Consider the following 27,997-nt stretch of genomic DNA (forward strand, 5'->3'; position numbering starts at 1 on the left):
CCACACACTAAAGACATGACCCATGTTGTGCAGTGAAACAGTGACAGCACAGTATACAAACCAAATAACGTTTATTTGCAGTCACAATGCCGACACTATAATATGTAGCAGACATCCACACAACTCAACCAAACTACCGATCCAACACACACTCACATCAGAGAACCAAGGTACCGATCCAACACACACACACACACACACACACACACACACACTTTAGGGAACCAAAACAATAAACCAGGAAGTCAAATCAACATTGTTAGAGATGAGCTAGTTGTCACAAACAGTTAGCAGCAACACCTGTAGAGTAGCACAAGTTGCTAATGAACTCTGAACCCACATCTCTTTAATACACAGTTCTGTCTTTTTCTTACCACCCATTTCCCTGTAATACACAGCTCTCTGTTCTACAAAAGGTTGCATTCTTCTTTAGTTTCTCAATTAGAAATAAACTATCCTTCAGGGAGCTCGGAAACGAGAGCTGAACGTTCTAGAATGTCCTGGAAGGTTCTGTCTGGAGCGCACCGCTCCTTTACAGCACCACGAGAGGCCACGCGCGCACACACACACTCTGAGTCACACCTACTCCAGAGATAGACTGCAGCCACGCTCCTTTCTGTTATCAGATCTGTGACCCCTACACACTAGCTAGCATGCTGAGACACTTCACTCTCCCCTAACCCAACCGACTCCCCTGAGGTTAGTGTCAGCTCCAACCAGCCTACCAGAGGGTAAAGTGGAGCATGACCTTAACCCAAACCTACTCCCATAACCCTGCCCCACACCTACACCCAACCAATTATTTTCTAGGCTTAAATGTCTAGGGGCTAAAGGTGGTGTCTAGGGGCTTTGGACAGTGCATAGAGAGTAAAGGTGGTGTCTAGGGGCAGTGCCTAGGGAGTAACAGTGGTGGGTATTTACATCACTCAAATCAGAGGGCCAGAGGAAAATGTGCAAAATGGACAGTTTCTCACTCTCTTTGTCTCTACCCCTTCACAGCTCTAGTGCTCTCTACTTTCTCGCTCCTCTCATCCCCCGTAGAAAGTTTTTTCCCCCCACACACAGACAGACAGGTGCACTGACTCACTACACTGTAAAAAGTTCAATCACACATTTCTCATTTTGTGTTTTAAATTCAATCAATATAAACATTGTTCAAAATGTTATGAAAAAAAATGTACACTTGATTTGTTGTGTTTCTATACAAGGCAGGCAGAAGCAGAGAACTACATTTACCGGCTTCTCCCTTTTCACCTTCATCCCCCCAGCAGATTCTCTCCCTCCAGAGTGTGTAGAGATATCCTCATCCTCCTCTCCTCCCAGCGAGTAGCAGGGTGACCTCTACAGACTGGCTTTAAAATAGGTCTGTATATTTATATAGGCTTCTATAAAAAGGGGGGTGGAACCACAAGGGAGAGGAAGAGGGGGTGAGAAGAGGAAGAGGGGTGAGAGGAGGAGTGGAGGGGGTTGAGTTTTGGGAAGCTGCTCTGTGTGGAGCAGGTGTGCGTGTGTGGAATGTCAGCTCATCATGTCATTGGTGTTGACTCCGTATGAAGAGTTTTTCATGCTGTCGTTCACCTCCCTCCGGAACACCGAGAGGTTCTGGGTGAACCTGCACAGATTAATATACACACAGTTAAAAAACAAAGTTACCACACACACACACAAAGTGAGCGCGCACACACAGTCAATGGAATTGTGTGTACCTGTCTCTGTTCTTGGTTAGCAGGTTGCGTTCTATCCCCTCCATCAGGTTCTCAAAGCAGAGATGCATGGCCTGCTGCTTTTCTGGAGGCTGGCTGTTCACAATGCTGTTCCTCAGGTCTGCAAAATACTACACACACACACAAAAAAAGAATGTTCTCTGATCGGCAAAATACTGCAGGAATGGAGACCCACACAGGACGAGGCTGGTGTGTTAGGTTTTTTTCTTTCCTTTTTTTAGCCAGGATAGTCCACTCAGCAACAATTTCCACGTCTTCCAGGGAATGGTTGGATAATGGGTGTGTGGATGTGGTTGTGTACCTGTACCTTCTCGTTGAGCAGGATGAGGCCCAGTAGAGGTCTGGACATGGACCACTGGTTCCTGCAGTCCTCAAAGATGATGATGTTCAACACTGTGGACAGCATCTGTAGGACAAACACACAGAATGATTAGTGTGAGTGAGTGTGCGAGAGAGCGAGATCGGTGTGTGTGTGTGTGTTTGGGGTGTGTGTACCTGTTGGATCATCTCTGGGTGTTGCTGCATGATGTGTAGGAAGCGTTCGTCTGTTGCCATGGCAACAGGCCGTTTCTTAGTGGAGCGAGACAGCTAAACAGAAACAATACATTAGCATCAATATATGTACATACATGTATGTATAAAATGATATTAATAGATTACAGATGAACAGAGGGAGAGGTTACCTGTTTGAACAGGTAGGTGGCGATATGGTCCAGACTGGAACAACACCCAGTACACACCATAGTATCTACAACACACGTTAGTCATTTTAAAATAAATTATAAATATAGTTGATTTATTTATTGTCCTATCATGATGGAACAGTCCACAACCCTATACAGCCACCTGAGAGACCCATACACTAAGGAGAAGTCCTGATCTGTTTTATGGGCCTACTGTAAGTAGCCTATACGCAGCCAAAACAAAAAGATAAATGCAGTCAGAGACCTTCTAGAGCAGCACCGCCCCCTCAAGATTCTGAGCCTGCCTGGCAGGATTGGTCCAACAAAGCCAGAGCCCCCTGATGGGTGAGCATAATATACAAGGAATTTCTCAAAGCTGCTAATGAGTACCTTGATGACCTTGTACCTAGCCGGTGGGGATTCTGGTGGGGTGCCCCCACCAAGGTCATCAAGTAAATAATAAATAAATAAAGTGTTGGTAGGGGACAGAATGCAGTCGGACCATCAACTAATTGGCACATACATTACCTAATCAGACAAGTTTTTTACATGGACGATACATTGGAGATAATATAAGGCAACTACTGGAAACAATAGAACACAATGAAATATCAGGGAAACCAGGCCTGGTTTTCATAGCTGACTTTGAAAAGGCTTTTGATAAAGTACAACTGCAGTTTATATATAACTGCCCGGAATATTTCAATTTTGGGGAATCTCTTATAAAATGGGTTAAAGTTATGTATAGTAACCCTAGGTGTAAAATAGTAAATAATGGCTACTTCTCAGAAAGTTTTAATCTGTCAAGAGAAGTAAAACAACGTTGTCCACTATCGGCATATCTATTTATTATGGCCATTGAAATGTTAGCTATTAAAATCAGATCCAACAATAATATCAAGGGATTAGAAATCCAGGGCTTAAAAACAAAAAGGTGTCATTGTACGCCGATGATTCAAGCTTTCTTTTAAATCCACAATTTGGATCACTCCACAGCCTAATAGAGGATCAAGATACTTTTCTAACCTCTCTGGATTACAACCAAAGTGTGATAAGTGTACTATATTATGTATTGGGTCACAAAAAAAATAAAACTTTTAAATTACTGTGTAGTTTACCAATAAAATGGTCTGATGATGATGTGTACATACTCAGTATACATATCCAAAAGAAAGAAATGATCTCAGTACAATACATTTTAATAGAAAGTTAGCAAAAATAGTTAAGATCTTGCTGCCATGGAAAGGAAAATGCCTGTCTATTTGTGGAATACTCACCCTGATTAACTCTTTAGTCATATCACAGTTTACCTATTTGCGTATGGTTTTGCCTACACCTAGTGACCTGCTTTTTAAATTATATGAGCAAAACATATTCAACTTTATTTGGAATGGCAAGCCACACAACATTAAACAGGCCTATTTATAAAATGAATATGAATTTGGAGGGCAAAAATGACTAAATATTAAAGCATTAAACCTCTCACTAAAAGGTGTCAGTCATACAAAAGTTATAGTTAAATTCCAACTGGTTCTCTAGCAGATTAGTAAGAATGTCTCACGCCATGTTCAAGAACGGCCTTTTTCCCTTTATTCAGATTACAACCTCTCACTTTCAGTTATTTGAAAATGAAATCTCCAAAATATCGCTATTTTTAAAACAAGCCATAAAAAAAAAGTTGGTTGCAATTTCAGTTTAATCCACCAGAAAAGACAGAACAAATAATACAACAAAGTGGTTAAACGTAAATATACTAATTGAAAAAAATAAAAATAAAGTATAATCTTTGTAAATTATATCATAAATAGGACTGGTGGAGTTGTCACACATGCAGCTAACAAAAATATGGAAATGTCTGCTCTACCCAAATTTGCAGCATTACTGCAAAAATGGAAGAGGCAAGTGGAAGGGGGAAAAGTAAGGAACTTGTCTGTCGGCCCTGCATTAAAGACCAACATTGGTTAAAGAAAATGGTGATGAATATATATCTTTTTTAAGTATACCAGTTTCATTTAAGGACCAAAAAAATTGACAGCTGTGCCATATAGATTGAAAAATAGTTAAGAGATTTTGATGTACTGATTACATGGTTTATGAACTGATAGGCAAAACGACGCCAGATTCAAAACCTAAAATTGTTCTACTTAAAATTATACAAAATTCTTGAAACCAATAGAATGTTATATACAGTACCAGTCAAAAGTCTGGACAAACCTACTGATACAAGGGGTTTTCTTTATTATTACTATTTTCTACATAATAGAAGACATCAAAACTATGAAATAACATATAGAATCATGTAGTAACCAAAAAGTGTTAAATCTAAATATATTTTATATTTGAGATTCTTCAAATATAAGTAGCCACCTTGGATGACAGCTATTGTTTAACACGATTATACCCAACACATATAGATAATTGTAAGGTTCCTCAGTCGAGCAGTAAATTTCAAACAAATTTCAACCACAAATTCAACCTCAGCAGGACAATAACCTAAAACACAAGGCCAAATCTACACTGGAGTTGCTTACCAAGATGACATTAAATGTTCCTGAATGGCCTAGTTACAGTTTTGACTTAAATCAGCTTGACAATCTAATGGCAAGGCCTGAAAATGGTTGTCTAGCAATGATCAACAACCAACTAAAAAGAGATGGAAGAATTTTAAAATCATTAAAATGGGCTAATACTGTACAATCCAGGTGTGCAAAACTCTTAAGAGACTTACCCAGAAAGACTCACAGCTGTAATCGCTGCCAAATGTGATTCTAACATGTATGGACTCAGGGGGTTGAATCGAATCAAGATATATTAGCGTTTTATTTTTCATGAATTTTTTATAGATGTCAAAGTTGAAGAAAAATTCTAACATGAATGTTGTGTGTAGATCGTTGATGAAAAATGACAATTAAATATGTTTTAATCTCACTTTGCAACACAACAAAAGTCAAGGGGTGTGAACATTTTCTGAAGTCACTGTATATATCACCCGGTGCAGTGGTATACTGTATATGTACCATTTCCTGGTGCAGTGTGTGTATGTACAGCTGAAGTCGGAAGTTTACATACACCTTAGCCAAATACATTTAAACTCAGTATTTCACAATTCCTGACATTATATCCTAGTAAATATTCCCTGTCTTAGGTCAGTTAGGATCACCACTTTATTTTAAGAATGCGAAATGTCAGAATAATAGTAGAGAGAATGATTTATTTAAGCTTTTATTTCTTTCATCACATTCCCAGTGGGTCAGAAGTTTACATACACTCAATTATTATTTGGTAGCATTGCCTTTAAATTGTTTAACTTGGGTCAAACGTTTAGGGTAGCCTTCCACAAGCTTCCCACAATAAGTTGGGTGAATTTGGCCCATTCCTCCTGGCAGAGCTGGTGTAACTGAGTCAGGTTTGTAGGCCTCCTTGCTCGCACATGCTTTTTCAGTTCTGCCCACAAATTGTCTATGGGATTGAGGTCAGGGCTTTGTGATGGCCACCCCAATACCTTGACTTTGTTGTCCTTAAGCCATTGTGCCACAACTTTGGAAGTATACTTGGGGTCATTGTCCATTTGGAAGACCCATTTGCGACCAAGCTTTAACTTCCTGACTGATGTCTTGAGATGTTGCATCCACATAATTTTCATCCCTCATGATGCCATCTATTTTGTGAAGTGCACCAGTCCCTCCTGCAGCAAAGCACCCCCACAACATGATGCTGCCACCCCCGTGCTTCACGGTTGGGATGGTGTTCTTCAGCTTGCAAGCTTCCCCCTTTTTCCTCCAAACATAACAATGGTCATTATGGCCAAACAGTTCTATTTTTCTTTCATCAGACCAGAGGACATTTCTCCAAAAAGCATGACCTTTGTCCCCATGTGCAATTGAAAACCGTAGTCTGGCTTTTTTATGGCGGTTTTGGAGCAGTGGCTTCTTCCTTGCTGAGCGGCCTTTCAGGTTATGTTTATATAGGACTTGTTTTACTGTGGATGTAGATACTTTTGTACCTTTTTCCTCTAGCATCTTCACAAGGTCCTTTGCTGTTGTTCTGGGATTGACTTGTACTTTTCACACCAAAGTAAGTTCATCTCTAGGAGACAGAACACATCTCCTTCCTGTGCGGTATGACGGCTACGTGGTCCCATGGTGTTTATACTTGCGTACTATTGTTTGTACAGCTGAACGTGGTACCTTCAGGAATTTGGAAATTGCTCCCAAGGATGAACCAGGTCTTGACTGATTTCTTTGGATTTTCTCATGATAAAAAGGCACTGAGTTTGAAGGTAGGCCTTGAAATATATCCACAGGTACACCTCCAATTCACAATTATCCTATCAGAAGCTTCTAAAGCCATTACATAATTTTCTGAAATTTTCCAAGCTGTTTAAAGGCACAGTCAACTTAGTGTATGTAAACTTCTGACCCACTGGATTTGTAATACAGTGAATTATAAGTGAAATAATCTGTCTGTAAACAATTGTTGGAAAAATTACTTGGGTCATGCACAAAGTAGATGTCCTAACCGACTTGCCAAAACTATAGTTTGTTAACAAGAAATTTGTGGAGTGGTTGAAAAACGAGTTTTAATGACTCCAACCTAAGTGTATGTAAACTTCCGACTTCAACTGTATATACATTACCCAGTGCAGCGGTATACTGTGTATGTATAATTTCTCGGTGCAGTGTGTGTATGTATATACATTACCCAGTGCAGTGAGTCCCTCGGAGATAGATGACAGTATGTACATGACGACATGCGGTTCTAGAGAAGCAATGAAGTTCATGTGATCCTGAGTCAACACCTCCAACAGACTGTAGAACGACTGGCTCAACTTGGGATAGTCCTGGAGTGAGGAGGGAGAAAGAGAAGGGGGGAGGGAGAAAGAAGGAGATTAAGTGTGCTGAAACTGTCATTGTCAGACATATTTAGAATGTTCAGGGAAGTACTTCGCTGTGAGGGTTGGAGAGGAGTGTGTGTGTACCAGCAGGTCGCTGTGTGGTATGGACAGCAGCAGTTTGATGAAGGTCTGTAGTGCGTTGTCCAGTGCGTCATCTCCATAGAGACGGAACACCCCGAAGTTGACATAGTTCCCAGAGAGCACAGCCTTGAGCATGGAGAAACACACACTGACACCCTTCAGCTTCACACTGTACATCTGGTCCTTAGGCACCTCCCCAATGGTCAGGATACGGTTACCTGGAGAAGGGGAGAGAGAGAACCAAGGGAATTAATATATAAAAAAATGTGTGGCTGACCAACCAATTACATTGCTCCAGTGAGTGTAGTACCATAGGTGGTGATCATCTTGCTGGTTTCTCTGAAAAGCAGGATTCCGTTGGGTGATGACACATCAAATTGTAACCTCTGTGACCTGGAAACACAGACACAGAGTTAAGGATTCATATTTTCCTCAAACATTTACCAATTTTCCATCCTGAGAAAATTGCAAGCCTTTGCCAAGTATCCCGAGATCCTTCCAACCAGAAATGCTATCTAAAAGCATTTAATACCCGCAATTGTGGAACGGACATAATTCTAATCACTATAAATTGAGAAACACTTGCAGGTATCTAACGGTTTCTTGTTGTATTTGTTGTAATTAAATCAACTCAAAGTCGTCACACTATTTTGTTTATGTAACCTATAGTTTTAACTACTAGTTCTTATAGCTAGTGAAAATGACAGGGTCGTTTTACCGTTGACTGAAAGATGACACCCAGCTTGTTGGCTCTTTCCTCTCCCCTTGCAGAGCAGCTGTCTGGCTATCAGGGGAATTTGGAAAGATTATGGCTGTTTTTACTATGAAAACTCACTTACGTGGTGACTGTTTGTTTAGCGCAGCATTGGATATTTTCCCTGTGACAGACAAGCAAACTGTGTAGAATCCGCACCATGGACTGCTGCCGATCAATTCCATGTGAATCTGACCTTCTAGTCAAGCCAGTGCCCTTGCTTTTGTTAGTGTAACAACTTGGAACAATGTTGCGAGTGTCAATTTCCTTGAGCGCTTTTGCAGACACAATGTATTAGGTGTTTTGTTAGCAGTAGTTAGTAATTTATATTTTGGAGCCTCTGTTGTGCAACACAGCTGCCGTTTGGATAGTTATTTGAATGAACAAACTGTAGAGGAGAAACCTGGGATGGAAATGACCTACCGTGACTGCGTGGAGAAGTCGTGTGTAGCAGTGTAAGTTATAGAAGCCATGTAGACGTTTTCTATTGGAGACTAGCCTAAATAATGCAGGTTTCTAGCATGGCATATTTTCTGTTTTTGCATTAGTGTTGCATAGAAATGTTATATTATTGTTCGAGATACTTAAAAAAATGTTTTTATCTTGGTAATCAGGAAGGCACTTGTTCAGGAAATTGGTGTTAATCCCTACAAAGGGTTGGAAGTCAGGGGTTAGAGGTCGAGGGAGAAGTGTCAGGGTTCTGACTGTATGAATGTTTGTGTACCTGTTGTGGACTAGCTCAGCCATGAGCTTTAGGACAGGAGTGGTGCATGCTGGTACGTGGTACCAGAGCTCTATAGCTCTCTGCAGGATGGGCATGTAGGCTGGGTAGCTGGGGGAGGGGTTAAGAACAACACTGTGCACCAATGAGACTTCAAGTGAAGGACAACACTACTTGCAATTCACAACTCTACAGTGATTTCCTATTCTATGACAGACAGTCATATCTCTTCTACACAATGCATTTCTATCTGAACGTTCTTTAACCTTTCAACCTCCTAAGCAGGCCCCTGGTCCGTAAAGGTCAGGGGTCAGTAAAGGATACATCCAGTCGAAGAGCATCATAAAGCTGGTCTTGGCGTTGAAGGCAAAAGCGATACCTCTCAGGTCTCTGACCAGTCCTACCAACGTCCTCTTCGCCTCCTGCTCGTTGAATGTGTTGGTGCTGAACATCTGAGCCACTGCTTCAAACGCCGCCGTTAGGGGAAGCATGAATTGTTCAAACTGGTCCTCATCCTCACCTACACACACAAGATGAAAACAAAGTGAAAGTAGGGCTGGGACGATACCAGTATCACGGCAAGGGACCAACACACGAAGTGGATTTAACTTGTTTAGGAAAACAGCCCTAATGTTGGAAACAAACATCATCATCTTGTCATCCAGAGTCACATTGATTTATTTTTCCAAGCTATAGCACACTATATTTTACATACAACAGGTTTTAAAGGACCAACGAGTTTGATCTGCTTCGTGTTTTCATTTTTACCATGGAAAAAATATATGATACTGGTATCATCACAGCCCTAGGTGAAAGAATGAAAAGTTTGTAATTATCCAAATAAGATCATTACTGATAATCCTGTAGACTGTAGTGTGTGTGTGTGTGTGTGTGTGTGTGTGTGTGTGTGTGTGTGTGTGTGTGTGTGTGTGTGTGTGTGTGTGTGTCTACCTAGGTCGACCATCAGCAGGCGTCCCAGTGCGGTGTAGAACGTGGTGCGACACCTCATGTCGCTGAGGTTTGATTGGTTGTTCACGCCCAGGAAGGAGAAGTGCTCGCTCTGACATCATAGGAGAAAGGATAAGGGCATTATGGGAAAAGAACTGGATGAAAAAGCATACATTGAGTTTCAGGTGGTTAGTGTTAAGGGTCAGGGTGAAGAGTCAAAGGTCAGGGTACTTACTGTGTGGTTGTTCAGCATGAACTGAACAGCGCTGAGTTTCACCAACTTCCTCACACTGCTGTACGTACACACACACCGTCAAAGAGACAACACAGGAGTTGGAATATAACAGAATACCAAATACACCCCCCCCCCCCCCTTCTCTCACACACACACGTGCAAAAGGATATCCTATGGAGAGGTCATTGAGTAACTGAAGTGTCTTGGAAGTGATTGGTTCACACTGGCCCCAGTACTTCAGATTGGTGATGCTGCAATCACAAATGGTATTAATCAGTGGTTAGTTCATAGAACCAGCAGTAGTAGTAACACAGGAAGTGTTGAAACTCACATTTTTCCAATGAAGACGCTGAGTACCATGGTCTCATCATTCAGCCCCAGAACCTCTGACAGCCGCCGGTACAGCTGTGACACACACACAGACACACGCCATTAACCATTGGAAGATCCCCTGGAGAGTGCGCAACTACACAGTAGGACAACTATGATATAATCACAAACAGTAACAGCTGCCAGCAGCGTAGCACTAGTCATACATCTCCACAGGGTTAAAGACAAACACACACCAATCAGCTCTGCTCTCATCTCCCCAACATGGCTGCACATTCCACCAAACCCTGAGCTGAGGTAAAGTAGTGTGTGAGGGTGAGCGAGATCAAGAGAGTCTGTGTGATAGTGTTAAGTTGAGCAGAGCTGAGGATGGTTTGCCTTAGTATCAGGGGGTTAGGGTAGGGGGTGTCATAGAGGGGTGTGTATCTCCTGCAGGTCTGGGGTGTTCTTTATTCTGCCACCTCAGACTCATACGGTCCATCTCACACATACACAACCTGAAATGAGACATTCCAGAACCCTCATCATATTAATTATTCTAGAACTACTCCCCTGCCTCCACTCCACGGAGAATTCTCTGGTTAGCCATGATTCCACCTACTTTATCCACCATGTTAACAGTAAAACTGACCATGTCACTAAGAAGGGATAGGGAAGGATAAGTAGAAGACCACACCAAACAGACACGTTGGGGGAGGGCTGCTCTCTCGACTGTCACCACTTATCTGAACTGTTCACATTTCGCAGCCTCTGCCCAGCACAAACAAAACACACTCAGTCAGTCAGTCAGCCCAAGGCTGTGTGTCAGCACTAACACACCCACAGACAAAAGAGCTACTAGTTCAAATATAACACAACTCCCACTAGCTACAGACAGAGAACGGAATGGAGAGAGATGGAGTTAGTCATGAGAGGAAGGAAGATAGCCTTGCTATTGAGAAAGGCCGCTGTAGGCCGACCTGGCTCTCAAGAGCACACTGCCCACAAAATGAGGTGGAAACTGAGCTGCACTTCCTAACCTCCTACCAAATGTATGACCATATTAGAGACACATATTTCCCTCAGATTACACAGAGCCACAAAGAATTCGAGAAAAAAAAAAATCTAATTTTGATAAACTCCCGTATCTATTGGGTGAAATACCAGTGTGCCATCGCATCAGCAAGATTTGTGACCTGTTACCACAAGAAAAGGGCAACCAGTGAAGAACAAACACCATGGTAAATACAACCTATATTTATGTTGATTTTTTCCCCTTTTGTACATCATTACAACACTACATAGCCATAATACGACATTTGAAATGTCTCTATTCCTTTGGAACTTTTGTGAGTGTAATGTTAACTGCTCATTTTGTATTGTTTGTTTAACTTTTGTTTATTATCTATTTCACTTGCTTTGGCAATGTAAACATATGTTTCTCATGCCAATAAAGCCCCTTGAATTGATAGTAACGGAGTTAGTCTTGCTAAGAGAGGAATAGAGAGAGAAAGAGTTAGTCATGCGTAGAGAGGAACGGAGAGAGATAGAGATAGCTGTGGATCTAAACAAGACAGTATGACATGTGGACTCATCAACATTAAATCATGTTTGAGGTCTGAAACATAACTCTGTGTGTGTGTGGTAAAAGTATTTACCTTGGAGGACTTTTGCACCTGGTCGCCGATGTAGATTTTCCTGAACTGTTCAAAGAAGCTGAGCATGGCCAACTCCAACCGCTCGTTACCCGCCTGGGCCAGCCGCGAGTCTGTTAGGTTCATCAACTGGAGCACCCTGACACACACACACACACACACACACACACACACACACACACACACACACACGTGTGATTGACTCAGCATCAGGGCCCCCGAGTGGCGCAGTGGTCTAAGGCACTGCACCTCAGTGCTCGAGGCGTCACTAGAGACTCTGGAGGGATCCCGGGCTGTATCACAACCGGCTGTGATTGGGAGTCCCACAGGGCGGCGCACAATTGGCCCAGCGTTGCCCGGGTTAGGCCGTCATTGTAAAATAAGAATTTGTTCTTAACCGACTTGCCTAGTTAAATTAAAAGATATATTTTTAAAAAGCATCCTGAGACACACACGATTGACTCATCTGCTGCTGTATCCTGAGGTACATTTACAATAGGACATGTACACTGAGTGAACAAAACATTAGGAACACCTGCTCTTTCCATGACAGACTGACCAGGTGAAAGCTATGATCCTTTATTGATGTCACTTGTTAAATACACTTCAATCAGTGTAGATTAAAGGGAGAATGATTTTTAAACCTTGAGACATGGACTGTGTATGTGTGCCATTCAGAGGATGAATGGGCAAGAAAATAATTGAGGCTGTTCTGAGGGTGCAACTCAATATTAGGAAGGTGTTCATAATGTTTTGTGCACTCAATGTATTAGGCTAGTGGCAAGGCCCCAAAAATGTGGCGATGCCCCTACCTGAGGTATAACAAAACACAACCATGTTTTCCATATCTCTAGGGTCTACTATTTTATGAAATGGATGGTTGTCCAAATATTTTACTGTGAAAGTGGTTACATTGATAGATATTGTAACACACCCTCTTAACTCAGTGTAACTATTCCCCAGGTCGTTGCTGTAAATGAGAATATGTTCTCAGTCAACTTGGGCCACATAACTCAATATTGCAAGTTGCTAAAATGTTGAATACAAGTAGTCAATTGTCTGCCGTACATACAGAAACAAACAACATTAGGGAATCTTAAAGCACTTTTTTCTTTATATTCCTTTGGAAGTCAGGTCAGATGATAATTTGGCCAATATTAAGTGTGGGTGGTTGGCATTGATTATGTACTGGGGAATGCCCAGCAGGAGATGGAGAGTGACAGAACCTGTGAGGGTGACCTCAGGTTACTTAAACGTTAGTGTAGCTAGATCATAGACTATTAATAAGAAGTGTTGGTTATGAGGGACATAGCACAGCTCCACACACATTTACTTTTGAAGTTGATCCCTGAGCTGATGCACAAAGCATAGTGCACAAAGACCACCATCTCACATTCAATTCCCAGCCACCATAAACGATCACATAAAGCAAGTTACACCATCCTAAGGAGCCTCTTGCTTGCCATAAATGGCTTATGTCCTTATAGGCATCTTGTGATTACTGCAGTTTCTCAGACCAATGCATGAGTTAATTTCATGCTTTAAGTAGCCCTATATTTCTGTTATTATGGTCCTCTCCCTCTGTTAGAAGTGCACCTGCGCAGAAGTTTTAGTCCCTGTTGGACCGGGCCAGAGTGTAATACCGCGCTGATATTGTGAAGTAAACTGCTAAACTGGAACCTAGTTGTGTCATTTGGAGATCACATTGGTTTCAGAAGATGGCTAATAAATACAAATGTGCCACCTCGCGTCGATGAGAAGAGGTCGTATGAGAGTTGGAAAAATTTACTTGGAATCTGGACACGGGTTACCAATCTGGACAAGAAAAAGCAAGCACTTGCAGTGGTATTATTGCTCGAGGGAAGAGCAAGAGATACAGCACTGGAAATATCCGCGGAGGATTTGACCCAGGATGACAGAATGGGAACTTTGATCAGAGCACTGGATTCTGTGTTTCTTAACCTGTTTGGGATAGGGGGCAGTATTTTCACGGCCGGATAAAAAAACGTACCCGATTTAATCTGGTTACTACTCCTGCCCAGAAACTACAATATGCATATAATTAGTACATTTGGATAGAAAACACTAACGTTTCTAAAACTGTTTGAATGGTGTCTGAGTATAACAGAACTCATATGGCAGGCCAAAACCTGAGAAGATTCTATACAGGAAGTGCCCTGTCTGACAATTTGTTCTCCTTCTAGGGCATCTCTATCAAAAATACAGCATCTCTGCTGTAACGTGACATTTTCTAAGGCTTCCATTGGCTCTAGGAAGGCGCCAGAAAGTGGAATGAGAGCTCTCCAGTCTCTGGGCGAAAAACAGCAGGGGTTTTTGTGAGTGGTACTTCTGAGAACAATGACACTGAGGCGCACGTGCACGAGACGACTCAATTTTTTTCTTTCAGTGTTTGAATGAACACAACGTCGCCCGGTTGGAATATTATCGCTATTTTATGAGAAAAATAGCATAAAAATTTATTTTAAACAGCGTTTGACATGCTTCGAAGTACGGTAATGGAATATTTTGAATTTTTTTGTCACGAAATGCACCGGCGCGTCACCCTTCGGATAGTGACTTGACGAACAAAACGGAGCTATTTGGATATAACTATGGATTATTTCGAACCAAAACAACACTCTCCTGACAATCTAATGTTTTGCTTTCGTTGTAAAGCCTTTTTAAAATCAGACAATGTGGTTAGATAAAGGAGAGTCTTGTCTTTAAAATGGTGTAAAATAGTCATATGTTTGAGAAATCGAAGTTTTTGCATTTGAGGTATTTGTAATTCGCGCCACTCTATACCATTGGATATTGGTGAGGCGTTCTGCTAGCGGAACGTCTGTCCCTAACAGGTTTTAAAGAGCAAAACTGTGCCTACGAGGCGTATTTGAACTTTGACAGCGTTACGAGACACATTTCAGTTGCAATGACGGACTACGTAATTGATTTTGAACATGGGTACTAGAGGTCGACCGATTTATCGGCATGGCCGATTAATTAGGGCCAATTTCAAGTTTTCAAAACAAATCGGTAATCCGCCTTTTTGGGTGCCGATTATGGCCGAATACATTGCAATCCACGAGGAAACTGCGTGGCAGGCTGACCACCTGTTACGCGAGTGCAGTGTCAAAAGGACCTTGTGGCTGCAAGGAGCCAAGGTAAGTTGCTAGCTAGTATTAAACCCATCTTCACAAGTTAACTACACATGGGTGTTGATATTACTAGGTTGTAATCTAGAAGGAAAAGAAACGCACACCTATTAAGGCGAGGTGCTGGCTAGCGGAGTAGAAAACTTGAAAATAAGGGAGAGCCGCACACTCTAGGAGCTCAGATGCAAAAATGTAATATCCAATGTTTCGACAGCCAAGCTGTCTTCATCAGGGTATGATCACAAACACTGCGAGATGACTCGTTTATATAGTGTCAAAAGACACACAGGTGTCTGTAATCATGGCCAAGTGTGGCCTAATATCATTGGTTAATTCTCAAATATAAAAATGGCATTCAAAGAACACCATACAAGAAAACAAATGGATACCATACGATCATAGATTCATTTTAGACTACACAAGCTTACAAACAATTACAGTGGCAAAGTCACAATAATCACAAGAATGGCTTAAGATCAAAGTCTATGTTGAGACCGAAGGGTGCAAGGGTCTTTAAGTTAAAGATCCAGGCAGCCTCTCGTTTTAACAATAAATTATCAAGGTCACCCCCTCTCCTAGGGAGGGTGACATGTTCGATGCCAATATAACGCAGAGACGAAATTGAGTGGTTTGCTTCCAAAAAGTGGGCCACAACTGGGTAAGTCAAGTTTTTGCACCTAATGGTGCTACGATGCTCTGAGATACATACTTTTAATTTACGCTTTGTTTTACCCACATCATTTTTACCACAAGGACAAGTTATAAGATAAATAACTGCCTTGGTGGAGCACGTAGTAACACCTTTAATTGGGATAGATTTCCCTGTTTGTGGGTGTTTGAAGGATCTACATTTATAAGTGCCATTGCATTGAGCACAGCCATTACACTTGTAATTTCCATCCAGTAGAGGCGCAAATAGACGTTGTTCAGGAATATCTTGGGGTGGTAAATCAGAGTGTACCAATTGGTCTCAGATTTCTGCCCCGCGAGAATACGACCAAGGGAAGGTCCGAAAACACATTACCGAGATGATCATCGTATTTTAGAATGTGCCAGTGTTTGTGCACAATTCCCTTAATTTGTTCAGAGCACTTTGAATAGCGGGTAGTTAGAACGCAAGAATGCATCTTTTTGCGAGACTGACCTTGAAAAAGGTCATGTCTCGTTTTGTTTTGAATTTTATCAATGGCAATATTAATCTGATCATTTTTGTACCCCCTCTCCTTGAACTTTCTTTGCGTCTCAGCCATATTTCTGTCGAAATCTGATTGTTTTTTGCAAATTCTTTTGATTCGACAGAATTGGCTGTAGGGCAAACTATTTTTCAAGGGAAGTGGGTGACAACTGTCAGTCCTCAACAAACTGTTACGATCAGTAGGTTTCCTGTAAAGATCAGTGTATAGAACATTATTTTCACACAAGATCAGGAAAACTGATTTGACGTGTATCAGATTGCATAGTAAATCTCAGATGCTCAGAACAGGGGTTAAGAAAAGCATGGAATGCCTGGAGCTGTTTTGCATCACCCCTCCATAGAACAGAAATATCATCAATATACCGTTTCCAAATAATGATGTTAGGCAAGAAAACATTTTTGAGAGGATTGAAAATAGACTGTTTCTCCATGTAACCCACATACAAATCAGCATAGTTAGGAGCCATGGGGGATCCCATAGCAGTACCCTTCGTCTGAGTAAAGAAATCATTTAGAAACATGAAATAGTTGTGTGAGTACTATTTCAGCCAATGTTATAATGCATGCACTGGAAGGTAATTCATTAGGGTCACGTTGCAGAAGAAAATGTTCCATAGCTTCAATACCGCCCTCGTGTGGAATATTAGTGTATAACGACTCAACATCAAAAGTAACTAACAAGGTATTCTCAGTGAGAGGATCGAGAGATTCAATGATAGAGATCATACTGCTGGTGTCCTTTACAAAGGAGGGGAGCTGTTCTGCAAGTGGTCTAATAAAAAAGTCAACAAAAGTAGATAGAGGGGCCGTTACTGCGTCAATGCCCGCTACAATAGGGCGCCATGGAGGGTTTGTAACATTCTTGTGTAATTTCGGCAAAGTATAGAAAGTGGCAATTTTAGGGTGTTGAATAGCCAAAAAGTCATGTCCTTTTTTGGTTATCTGACCAGAACTTAAATACCCATCTAGGACAGAAAAGATAGTATTCTGAAATTGGGAAGTAGGGTCACTTCTGAGTTTCTTGTAAAAGGTGTTGTCAAGCAGATGTCTATGACACTCATTTACATAAGCTGTCCTATCCATGAGTACAACCGACCCACCCTTATCAGCAGGACGAATAAGGACTGACGTATCAGATTGTAAATCAAGCAAAGCTTTACTAGGTTAACTAGCTTGTCCTGCGTTGCATATAATCAATGCGGTTCCTGTTAATTGATCGTCAAATTACAGCCTACTTCAACTTCACCAAACGGGGGATGATTTCACAAAAGCACATTCGCGAAAAAAAGCACAATCGTTGCACAAATGTACCTAACCATAAACATCAATGCCTTTCTTAAAATCAATACACAGAAGTATATATTTTTTAACCTGCATATTTAGTTAAAATAAATGCATGTTAGCAGGCAATATTAACTAGGGAAATTGTGTCACTTCTCCTGCGTTCAGTGCAAGCAGAGTCAGGGTTTTGCAGCAGTTTGGGCCGCCTGGCTCGTTGCAAACTGTTTGAAGACCATTTCTTCCTAACAAAGACCGTAATTCATTTGCCAGAATTTTACATAATTATGACATAACATTGAAGGTTGTGCAATGTAACAGCAATATTTAGACTTAGGGTTGCCACCCGTTCGATAAAATACGGAACGGTTCCGTATTTCACTGAAAGAATAAACGTTGTCATATTAATGACCGAAGGCTCGTATTTCTGTGTGTTTGATTTGATAGAGCAGTCTGGCTGAGCGGTTGTGGGCAGCAGCAGGCTCGTAAGCATTCATTCAAACAGCACTTTACTGCGTTTGCCAGCAGCTCTTAGCCTTGCTTGAAGCACAACGCTGTTTATGACTTCAAGCCTATCAACTCCCAAGATTAGGCTGGTAATACTAAAGTGCCAATAAGAACATCAAATAGTCAAAGGTACATGAAATACAAACTGTATAGAGAGAAATAGTCGACGCGTCATAATTCCTATAATAACTACAACCTAAAACTTCTTAACTGGGACAATTGAAGAGTCATGTTAAAAGGAACCACCAGCTTTCATATGTTCTCATGTTCTGAGCAAGGAACTTAAACGCTTTTTTTACATGGCACATCTTGCACCTTTACTTTCTTCTCCAACACTGTGTTTTAGCGTTATTTAAACCAAATTGAACATGTTAGATTATTTATTTGAGACTAAATAGATTTTATTTATGTATTATATTAAGTTAAAATAAAAGTGTTCATTGATCATTCAGTATTGTTGTAATTGTCATTACTACAAATAAATGTAAAAACAAAAACTTTAAAAATTCAAAAAGATTGGCTTTTTTTGGTCCTTCAATAAATCGGTATCGGTACCGGCGTAGAAAAATCATAATCGGTCGACCTCTAATCAGCATTTGTGGGTTCGATTACTGGCTCAAAATGGCCAGAAACAAATAACTTTCTTCTGAAACCTAAAAGGCCGCTCAGCAAGGAAGAAGCCACTGCTCCAAAACCGCCATAAAAAAGCCAGACTACGGTTTGCAACAGCACATGGGGATAAAGATCGTACTTTTAGGAGAAATGTCCTCTGGTCTGATGAAACAAAAATAGAACTGTTTGGCCATAATGACCATCGTTATGTTTGGAGGAAAAAGGGGGAGGCTTGCAAGCCGAAGAACACTATCCCAACCATGAAGCACGGGGGTGGCAGCATCATGTTGCGGGGGTGCTTTGCTGCAGGAGGGACTGGTGCACTTCACAAAATAGATGGTATCGTGAGGATGGAAAATTATGTGGATGCACCATCTCAAGACATCAGTCAGGAAGTTAAAGCTTGGTCGCAAATGGAGGCCTACAAACCTGACTCAGTTACACCAGCTCTGTCAGTAGGAATGGGCCAAAATTCACCCAACGTATTGTGGGAAGCTTGTGGAAGCCTACCCGAAACGTTTGACCCAAGTTAAACAATTTAAAGGCAATGCTACCAAATACTAATTGAGTGCATGTAAACTTCTGACCCACTGGGAATGTGATGAAAGAAATAAAAGCTGAACTAAATCATTCTCTCTACTATTATTCTGACATTTCACATTCTTAAAATGAAGTGGTGATCCTAACTGACCTAAGACAGGGAATTTTTACTAGGATTAAATGTCAGGAATTGTGAAAAACGGAGTTTAAATGTATTTGGCTAAGGTGTATGTAAACTTCCGACTTCAACTGTATATAAATAATGCATTTCATTTCTTTTTTGCAAACATTTCTAAAAAACTGTTTTCACTTTGTCATTATGGGGTATTGTGTGTAGAATTCGCTCATCAATGTAATAGATTATAGCCTTACTCTAAAGTCTAACAAAATGTGGAAAAAGTGAAGGGGTCTGAATACTTTCCAAATGCCCTGTATGGGAGACAGAGATATGGAAAAACATGCTTGTGCTTTGTTATACCTAGGGTATGGGTATCTCAAAAACTAAAGCCCTTTTTGAGGATTGTCCACTAGCCTAATAGGTAGTGGTATTGGTTAGGGTGAGGTTACTTGTGTGTGAACTTACCGACAGACTAGTTCTCCGTCCATGGCGTCTTGTTCATCTGTAGAGGCGAAGGACACTCTTCCTCCAATGACCGCCCCAATTATATACACCAACCATGTTAACCTCCCTATAGATATAGAAATATAATTATATAAACCAACCACAACAACCTCCCTGGTAACAAAAACGTGTTGTTAAAAGCTATATTTTGACATACTTCATTGATTGATTGAGAGGGAAAGAGACGTACCCTCCTGGACAGTGATGTCGATGGTACTAGAGTTGGTAGACTGCAGTAGTTCCTGGTAGGTCTGTGCTGATTGGTCGAAGAGCTGGACCAATAGGGCACAGGTCTTCTCGTATTCACAGCGACCGATGGTGGAGAGCTGGTCTAACTGCTGCTGGACTAACCCTGCGTCATCTAGAGGGTCCTCTAACCCATCCCTTCACAGACGTGAAAATTATTTCAACGTTTCATAATTTCATCTGTGAGAGTGTGTGTGTCTGTGTGTGTTACCTGAGTATGATGCAGACAGACTCGAGGCGTGAGGTGATGTAGGCCTTGGTGACTTCAGGTGTGTATGTCTCTAGCAGGTGAGGCTCGGTGGCTTTAACGTAAGGGACAGACGCTGCCAGGCGCTGCCACAGGCTCAACAGGTAGTGGACAGAGTTAGGGGCAAACTCCCAGTGCTGCAACACACACAATATAAAAGTTATCAGAAAATTGTCATTGTTATCTCAGTAAGGAGAACAAGGTTTTCGGCAGAACGTTAAAACTTCTTATGGCTGGGTGGCAGTATTGAGTAGCTTGGATGAAGGTGCCCAGAGTAAACTGCCTGCTACTCAGGCCCAGAAGCTAAGATATGCATATTATTAGTAGATTTGGATAGAAAACACTCTGAAGTTTCTAAAACTGTTTGAATGATGTCTGTCAGTATAACAGATCTCATATGGCAGGCAAAAACCTGAGAAAAAAATCCAACCAGGAAGTGGGAAATCTGAGGTTTGTAGTGTTTCAAGTCTTGGCCTATCCAATATACAGTGTCTGTGGGGTCCTATTGCACTTCCTAAGGCTTCCACTAGATGTCAAAAGTCTTTAGAACCTTGTTTGATGCTTCTACCGTGAAGTGGAGGGGAATAAGAGCTGATTGTATCAGGTGTCTGCCAGATGGGCATGAGCTTCAGCCATGCGTGCGCCCGTGAGAGGTAGCTGAGTTCCAATGCATTTCTAAAGACAAAGGAATTCTCAGGTTGAAATCTTATTGAAGATTTATGATAAAAACATCCTAAAGATTGATTCTATACATCGTTTGACATGTTTCTACGAACTGTAATGGATTTTTTGGAGTTTGTCTGACCTGCGCGTCGTGAATTTGGATTTGTGAACTGAAGGCGCGAACAAAAAGGAGGTATTTGGACATAAAGGATGGACTTTATCAAACAAAACAATCATTTATTGTGGAAGTGGGATTCCTGGGAGTGCATTCTGATGAAGATCATCAAAGGTAAGTGAATATTTATAATGCTATTTCTGATTTCTGTTGACTCCAACATGGCGGATATATTTTTGGCTTGTTTTTGTGTCTGAGCGCCGTACTCAGATCATTGCATGGTGTGCTTTTTCGGTAAAGCTTTTTTGAAATCTGACAGCGGTTGCATTAAGGAGAAGTTTATCTAAAGTTCCATGCATAACACTTGTATTTTCATCAACATTTATGATGAGTATTTCTGTACATTGATGTGGCTCTCTGCAAAATCACCAGTGGTTTTGGAGGCAAAACATTACTGAACATAACGCCCCAATGTAAACTGAGATTTTTGGATATAAATATGAACTTTATCGAACAAAACATACATGTATTGTGTAACATGAAGTCCTATGAGTGTCATCTGATGAAGACCATCAAAGGTTAGTGATTCATTTTCTCTCTATTTCTGCTTTTTGTGACTCCTCTCTTTGGCTGGAAAAATGGCTGTTTTTCTGTGACTAGGTGCTGACCTAACATAATCGTTTGGTGTGCTTTCGCTGTAAAGCCTTTTTGAAATCGGACACTGTGGTTGGATTAACGAGAAGTTTATCTTTAAAATGGTGTAAAATACTTGTATGGTTGAGGAATTTTAATTATGAGATTTCTGTTGTTTGAATTTGTCTCTCTGCACTTTCACTGGCTGTTGTCATATCGATCCCGTTCACGGGATTTCAGCCGTAAGAAGTTAACATCTAACAAGATCATTGAGAGGTATAGAAGGGCAGATTAAGAAGGACTATTTATGAAATGTCTGTGTTTACCAAGACATGCACCAATCTGCCTCCAGGGTCTCACACAGACAGACACACATAGTACCTGTAGACTGGTGACAGTGAAGTTGGCTATAAGCCTGATGACTTCTGGGTAGTTTTCTACTTTGACCAGCTCTCCCAGCTGGTAGTTACTTTTCAGTCGCGCCAACAGACGACAAAACTCATGGTAGTTGTTAGGGTCTGAGAGGCTCTGGAACACAAAGACAGCATTGTTAGTTACTTGTAGCATAAAATGTGTTATGATTTCACCCAAAATAAGGGGGGACCAAATTTGAAGGAATAACAGAATTTAAGAGTCTTGTAACATGTAATAGTGTGTGTGTTACCTGTGGGTTCTCTAGTATCCTCTTGACTCCATCCACCAGGTGAGAGAGGAACTTGGCTCGCTCTGCGTTGTTGAACAGAGACCTCCTCACTGATGCTATCTGGACTAGACACGACAACACCTACACACACACACAGAGCATTAAACAATACACCCATCCTGTACTGAAGTGAACATACAAGCCACACACTCCGCTTTACTCACCAACGGGGAGAGGGAGGGAGGGATGGAATGATACAAATCAAAAAAGAGCTGGAGAGTGGAGGAATCCAAAAACGCTGTGAGAGAAAGAGAGAGACAGATTAGGTTAGTACACAGTAATAGGCAGTGTTGGGATTAGTTACTTGAAATGTAATACATATTTCTAGTTACTTTACAATATTACTTTGTTTGGAAAGTAACACGTTATACTACTTTGAGTTACTTTCATTAAAAAAATCTCACCGGTTGTTTGAATGTCGGCGGGAGCAAAGCGAACCGGGTGCGCTCTACCAAAGACAGGCTACTTATTAACTCAGGTTTGATCACTCGATTCTCCTTTCATCTGTGGCGATGCTTTCCTGTGCTAGTCTACAAGTGCTGCACTATCATATGAGCTGCTTAATTAGCCATATGTACTGCAAGCCAAACATTTCCTATCTTTTCATTCAAAATCTTTCTCTTGAGCCACCAGTTCTGGTTATAGACCGCACGTACACTGACACAGAGATGTATAGAGGGTACACTCGCCACTAGACGGGAAAACCTTCTATAGGCTTTGCTATCCCAGAAACGATAAATGGCAAAGATCAGAGGTGCTCCCTCAATACTTTACTACATTTCTTCAGCCTTTCTCCGTTCGCTCGAGAATTAAATGAGGAAACAAGTCGAAACACGCGGCCGCTAGAGATATGACTCTGAAAACAACGCTTGCGTTGTTTCCCCATTGTAATTGTAATAATATTACCCAATTTGAAAAAGTAACATGTTACTTTACTCCGCTACTCATAAAAGGAATCTGATTACGTAACGCGTTACCCCAACACCAGCAATAGGTGACGCAGTACTGCTATTTTACAGAATTGACAGAATGTCTTACCTGATCTCCAGGAAGTGGGGATCTGAACAGTGCAGAGGTCATCAGAGGACTCGTCTGTGGAAGTTCCGATGAAGTCATAGTTCAGACAGTTGTGACTGAGCTTCAGTAGCTGCATCAGTAGACCATGCTGACTCTCATCATTCAGGTTGAGGTTCTTACCCGACGCCTAGACACACACACATTGAGTTCACAAGAACAACTGGAAATGGATGTCAATAGGTATGTCAACACATTAATACAATCCCTCTCACACACCCACCACAACCATCATCTCACACACACACCTGTTTGAGGAGATTGCAGGACAGGGTGAATATGTCGAAGAGGGACGAGTCTCTGAACGATGATGCAATCTTCCTGTGTTTGGTCAGAGGATGGCTGGTATCTGCCTGTACACACAACAACAAACACAACAACACAACCACCACTTCAGATTAGAGGGGAGAAGGGGAAGTAAGAGGAGAGGAGGGAGATGTGGAGGAGAGGAAAGAGAGGTAGAGTACCTGGTTGATCTCATTGGTCAGTTGGGATAGGATGGTGACTCCTATGATGCAATGTTCTACACTGTCCTGCTGACAGACAAAGAAAGACAGCTTTGATCAGTCCACTACCTACTTCAAGAAAACAAATTATATTGGCTACACACACACACACGTTTGTACCTGTAGGAAGCGTGTGACATCTGCGATGACGTTTCTGAAGACATAGTCGTCTTTCTGACAGTCGAACCAGCCAAGCTTCGTAATCCTGAAACACACACAAAAACACATAGCTTGATGATCCTGGAGGAGACAAAAACAAGGGAGAGAATCACTCACATGGAGGAGAGAGGGATGAAGAGAGGAGGAGAGAGGAGCAGGGAGAGGTTTACCTGGAGTACAGCTGGATCAGAGCCTGGGTAACAAACTCTGCCAACTTCGGCCGCGTCGCCAGATAATTCAGAACATAGTTCCCTGCATGCACACACACACACACACACACACACACATGAGCCTTATGGACTAACTTGTACAGCATGAATATAGACTGGTGGGATGTGTGTAAGTGAGTCTTACGGATGTCGATGCGCTGCTCCAAGGGAAGAGGGTTGCTGGTGCGCGAAACCAGTTTAGACAGACAGGTAGCTGCAAGAAGTTGAGAGTAGGAAGACTGGGGAGAGAGAGAGAGAGAAAAGATGGGAATACAAGCATGGACAGTGATAGAGACAACACATCAGCTGAGCTAAAATAGCAAGTCATACAGTAAACACTGTCAGTCATTTTTACATTTTAATCATTTAGCAGATGCTCTTATCCAGAGCTACTTACAGGAGCAGTTAGGGTTAAGTGCCTTGCTCTAGGGCACATCAAACGGTTTTTCACCTAGTCCGCTCAGGGATTCGAACCAGCGACCTTTTGGTTAATGGCCCAAAGCTTTTAACTGCTAGGAAGCCTGCCACCCTTTTTAATCAGGTAATATGGTAAATATCAACAGCTTATTGATATAATGTCAGTGTGTGTGTGCGTGTACTACTCACGCTGCCTCTCTCCAGTAGTAGCTGACACTTGCTGAGACAGTCGGGGCTGTTAGTGAACTCCACCAGAGCTTTCTCTGCCTGCAACCTCACCCCAGTCTCTGTTGTCTCGTACAGCTGCTTACACAGGATCTCTAGCTGGGCTAGGCTCTACTCACACACACAGGAGAGAGAGACCTAAGTGAGTAGAGCACCAAAAAACATCCCTCATCAACAGCCAGGATACAGGTGTAGACAGTTATATTGGGCTGTGAGCAATCAGTACGGCACAACGTTGTGGAGCGTTCAGACAGAAATAAGAAAGACTATAGCTTATTTCGGAAAATAGACATGCCTCGCTCAATTTGTTTTACAAAGACAAAAAAGTTTACCAAAATAAACATTCAGTAGCACCCTATTGAATATGACCCTTGTTAGATAGAAACACAGGGGCTAAACACCAGCCAGACACAGACCGATGTAGTGGCTATAGGGCAGTGGAGGCTGTATGGAAACCATGTGTTTCATACCATTCCATTGACTCCATTCCTGCCATTATTATGAGCCGTCATCCCCTCAGCAGCCTTTACTGCTTTAGGGAGTGGGTGGGACCGGAAACCCCACAGTTAGTTAACCTACCCCAATACACAACACTAACATAATAAGGTTTAACTAACTCACAAAGTAAATCCATCCAGCTAACGGATGTAACAATGCAGTAGTCTATTCACCTCATTTAGCATTAGTAACTCCATTGTTGTAAAGAACTACATAACCACTCATGCATGCACACCCCAGCTAGCCTAACCAACATCATATTGTTTAAAGGACAAGTCAGCAGAATCCCAGGGCCAGTCTGATGCTAGCTACTGATATAGTACAGGATGTACTAGTCTAGGGAGGGAGTTGGATGCACATGGCTAGGGAGAAGAGGACTGCTAGACATAGATAAGAGCTCAATACCCCAACACTGCTGCTGCTGAGTCTGACTCATAGTGTACCACACACACACCTACTAATATTACTACTACAACAATCCTGATGCTGTGCAGTACATCTACTAAGGATTTGGGTGGGCTAGTTAGATCATCATGTCATGCTGATGGTTCCTGAGAACATTGGCAAGAACGAATGTTCTGAGCAGGCCAGAACAGAATTTGTGTGTCTGGACCCTGTTGTGTGTGTGTCCCGTGCTGTCCATGATGACTTTGCAATAAGAGACAGTTACGTCACACAGTCAGACACCCTGACCAGGAAGCGCTGCCTCAGCGCGCTTACATCTGTAATTATTATTACTAAACTAGATATCTATCTGGCACTCTCACCATCAGCCTGCTGAGCTAACGTAAAAAATCAAATAAAAATACTGACACCAAGCATCTCTAAAATAATGTATATAATGCACAGAATTAGCCACCTGGGTGGGGTGAAGACTTCATTTAATCAACACATACATATATACCTGTCTGACTTAGCAAAATAACAATTAGCCAGCTACCTACTCACATCAGCAGACGCCGACACTTTCAGTGGCAAGTTGCTAATAACACAAACAGTAGTTACAGAAAGCTTGAGGCAGATATAGTTACTGTTAATCTATCGTCTGCTTGATATGACAGTTAGCTGCAAGTGCTAACTAACAGTAGCTAACTAATGTCAGTCAGTTGTACAAAAATGTGCCCACGTGACAGCAAGCATCCCAGCTAAGCTATCTTACTTTAGCACATTGGCTGGAAAGACGAAGCTAGTTGTTTGGCAAAGTTAATTGTCACCTGATTAGCTAGCTAATGGTAGCTATATTCTCAGATAGAATGATACCTAGAATGATACCTAGTTATTAATGTGTTATGTTCCATGCCAGATAACGTTATCTAGTTAACTTGCTAGGTGTGTCCGTTTCGGAGTAGCACATTCTTGTTTGGGTTGCAAAATATGCACGGTGGGGTTTAATAAGTATAATAACGACAACACCGTCCACGAGCCAGGTTCCAAGCTAGCTACATGTCAGCTCACAAAAAAAAAACGAAGAGGGTCGCGCGGGAGAATGTCGTGTTGCTATACCTGTAAGCTAGCAACAGTTAACCTAGCGTGGTAAATTACAAATAGCGGTGCATTTCAAAGGTCTGATCAAGCAAGCAAAACATAATCAATAATTACATTTGACCGGATTTCGTTCAGGACGCGAAGGATGAAGTATGAGAGTTGCTAACCAATGAATTAGTGCTAGCTAGTTAGCTACTGTCAACTAACTGGCTTGCATTTTCCCCATCCTTGCTAGCAGATAGGCCGACCCATTGAACATACATGTTAAAGATGTTCTTTACTTCGTAAAAAAGGCACGAGATAAAACAGAATGACAAGGTGGATAGCTGCTACAATCAATACATTCGCCCAGTAGAAACAGTCCTAGCTAGTTAACAGTTAGCCATGTTTCATAAACACCAATGTTTTGTTTTCGGGTCCGCATCTTTAAACGGCGAAAGCTACACGATGACAGGCCACAAGTCAACACTGCAGCTCGCATCCTAGCTACACATATCGCACACAACCTGTACCACGACCGCTTTATGGATGCATTCACTCTCTCTATATTAAATTACGCATCGAAATATATATTACAGCTCATTCAAAGGCTTATAGAGGATTGATATATTACAAAACATAAAGCTGTGGTTACCTGCACATGATCCGCCATTTTGCTCCATTCATGCTCCTCTCTCACTCCCATTGAACTATCTCACTCCCCCTGACAAAGTGAATGAGCGCAGATTTTCACATTCAGAAAGCATTTACGCTCGCGCAATCGTTGGAACCCCCTTTAGAACCCCGTGCAACTTCACAGAATAAAAAGTGCAAAATAAAATACCTCTCATATAAGCAAACCCGCTCTTTGTTTACATGGCTCTTAAAGGGAAACTGCTTAATGTTGCTAGTTTCTGTTCTGGAATGG

At 41.7% G+C, this 27,997-nt stretch overlaps 1 protein-coding gene across 6 annotated transcripts; it reads right to left on the reverse strand.

Annotated features, from left to right (window-relative positions):
- Positions 1-54: 54 nt before the first annotated feature.
- On the reverse strand, positions 55-27,997 carry LOC106568133 (exportin-7). 6 transcript variants are annotated; one of them, XM_014138179.2, is made up of 30 exons: positions 27,725-27,997; positions 25,072-25,218; positions 24,611-24,704; positions 24,427-24,508; positions 24,218-24,302; positions 24,059-24,124; positions 23,840-23,944; positions 23,556-23,721; positions 22,682-22,755; positions 22,479-22,598; positions 22,196-22,342; positions 20,368-20,540; positions 20,101-20,294; positions 19,872-19,977; positions 12,008-12,143; positions 10,372-10,445; positions 10,211-10,291; positions 10,041-10,104; positions 9,809-9,917; positions 9,182-9,377; positions 8,861-8,968; positions 8,101-8,166; positions 7,693-7,775; positions 7,386-7,600; positions 7,109-7,247; positions 2,408-2,472; positions 2,220-2,312; positions 2,026-2,130; positions 1,707-1,834; positions 55-1,612 (listed from the first exon to the last, which is right to left on the reverse strand). In XM_014138179.2, the coding sequence occupies exons 1-30, from the start codon at positions 27,773-27,775 to the stop codon at positions 1,519-1,521; spliced, it is 3,366 nt and encodes a 1,121-aa protein (XP_013993654.2). In that variant the 5' UTR covers positions 27,776-27,997; the 3' UTR covers positions 55-1,518. The 6 variants fall into 6 exon arrangements, with proteins under 6 accessions (XP_013993654.2, XP_013993655.2, XP_013993653.2 ...); XM_014138180.2 differs by having other exon boundaries at positions 2,032-2,130; positions 24,059-24,127; XM_014138178.2 differs by having other exon boundaries at positions 24,059-24,127.

The sequence above is a fragment of the Salmo salar genome, chromosome ssa13, assembly GCF_905237065.1.
Source record: "Salmo salar chromosome ssa13, Ssal_v3.1, whole genome shotgun sequence".
NCBI classification, from domain to species: Eukaryota; Metazoa; Chordata; class Actinopteri; order Salmoniformes; family Salmonidae; genus Salmo; species Salmo salar.

What these genes read in the sequence shown, in the direction of transcription:
- LOC106568133 (XM_014138178.2), bottom strand. Translation starts at nt 27,775, where the DNA reads ATGGGAGTGAGAGAGGAGCATGAATGGAGCAAAATGGCGGATCATGTG. An exon ending in TCACTGTCACCAGTCTACAG is followed by an intron (nt 20,541 to 22,195) that starts GTACTATGTGTG and finishes TGTGTGTTGCAG; the next exon opens with CACTGGGAGTTTGCCCCTAA. An exon ending in CTCAATGACCTCTCCATAGG is followed by an intron (nt 10,105 to 10,210) that starts ATATCCTTTTGC and finishes GTGTGTGTGTAC; the next exon opens with GTACAGCAGTGTGAGGAAGT.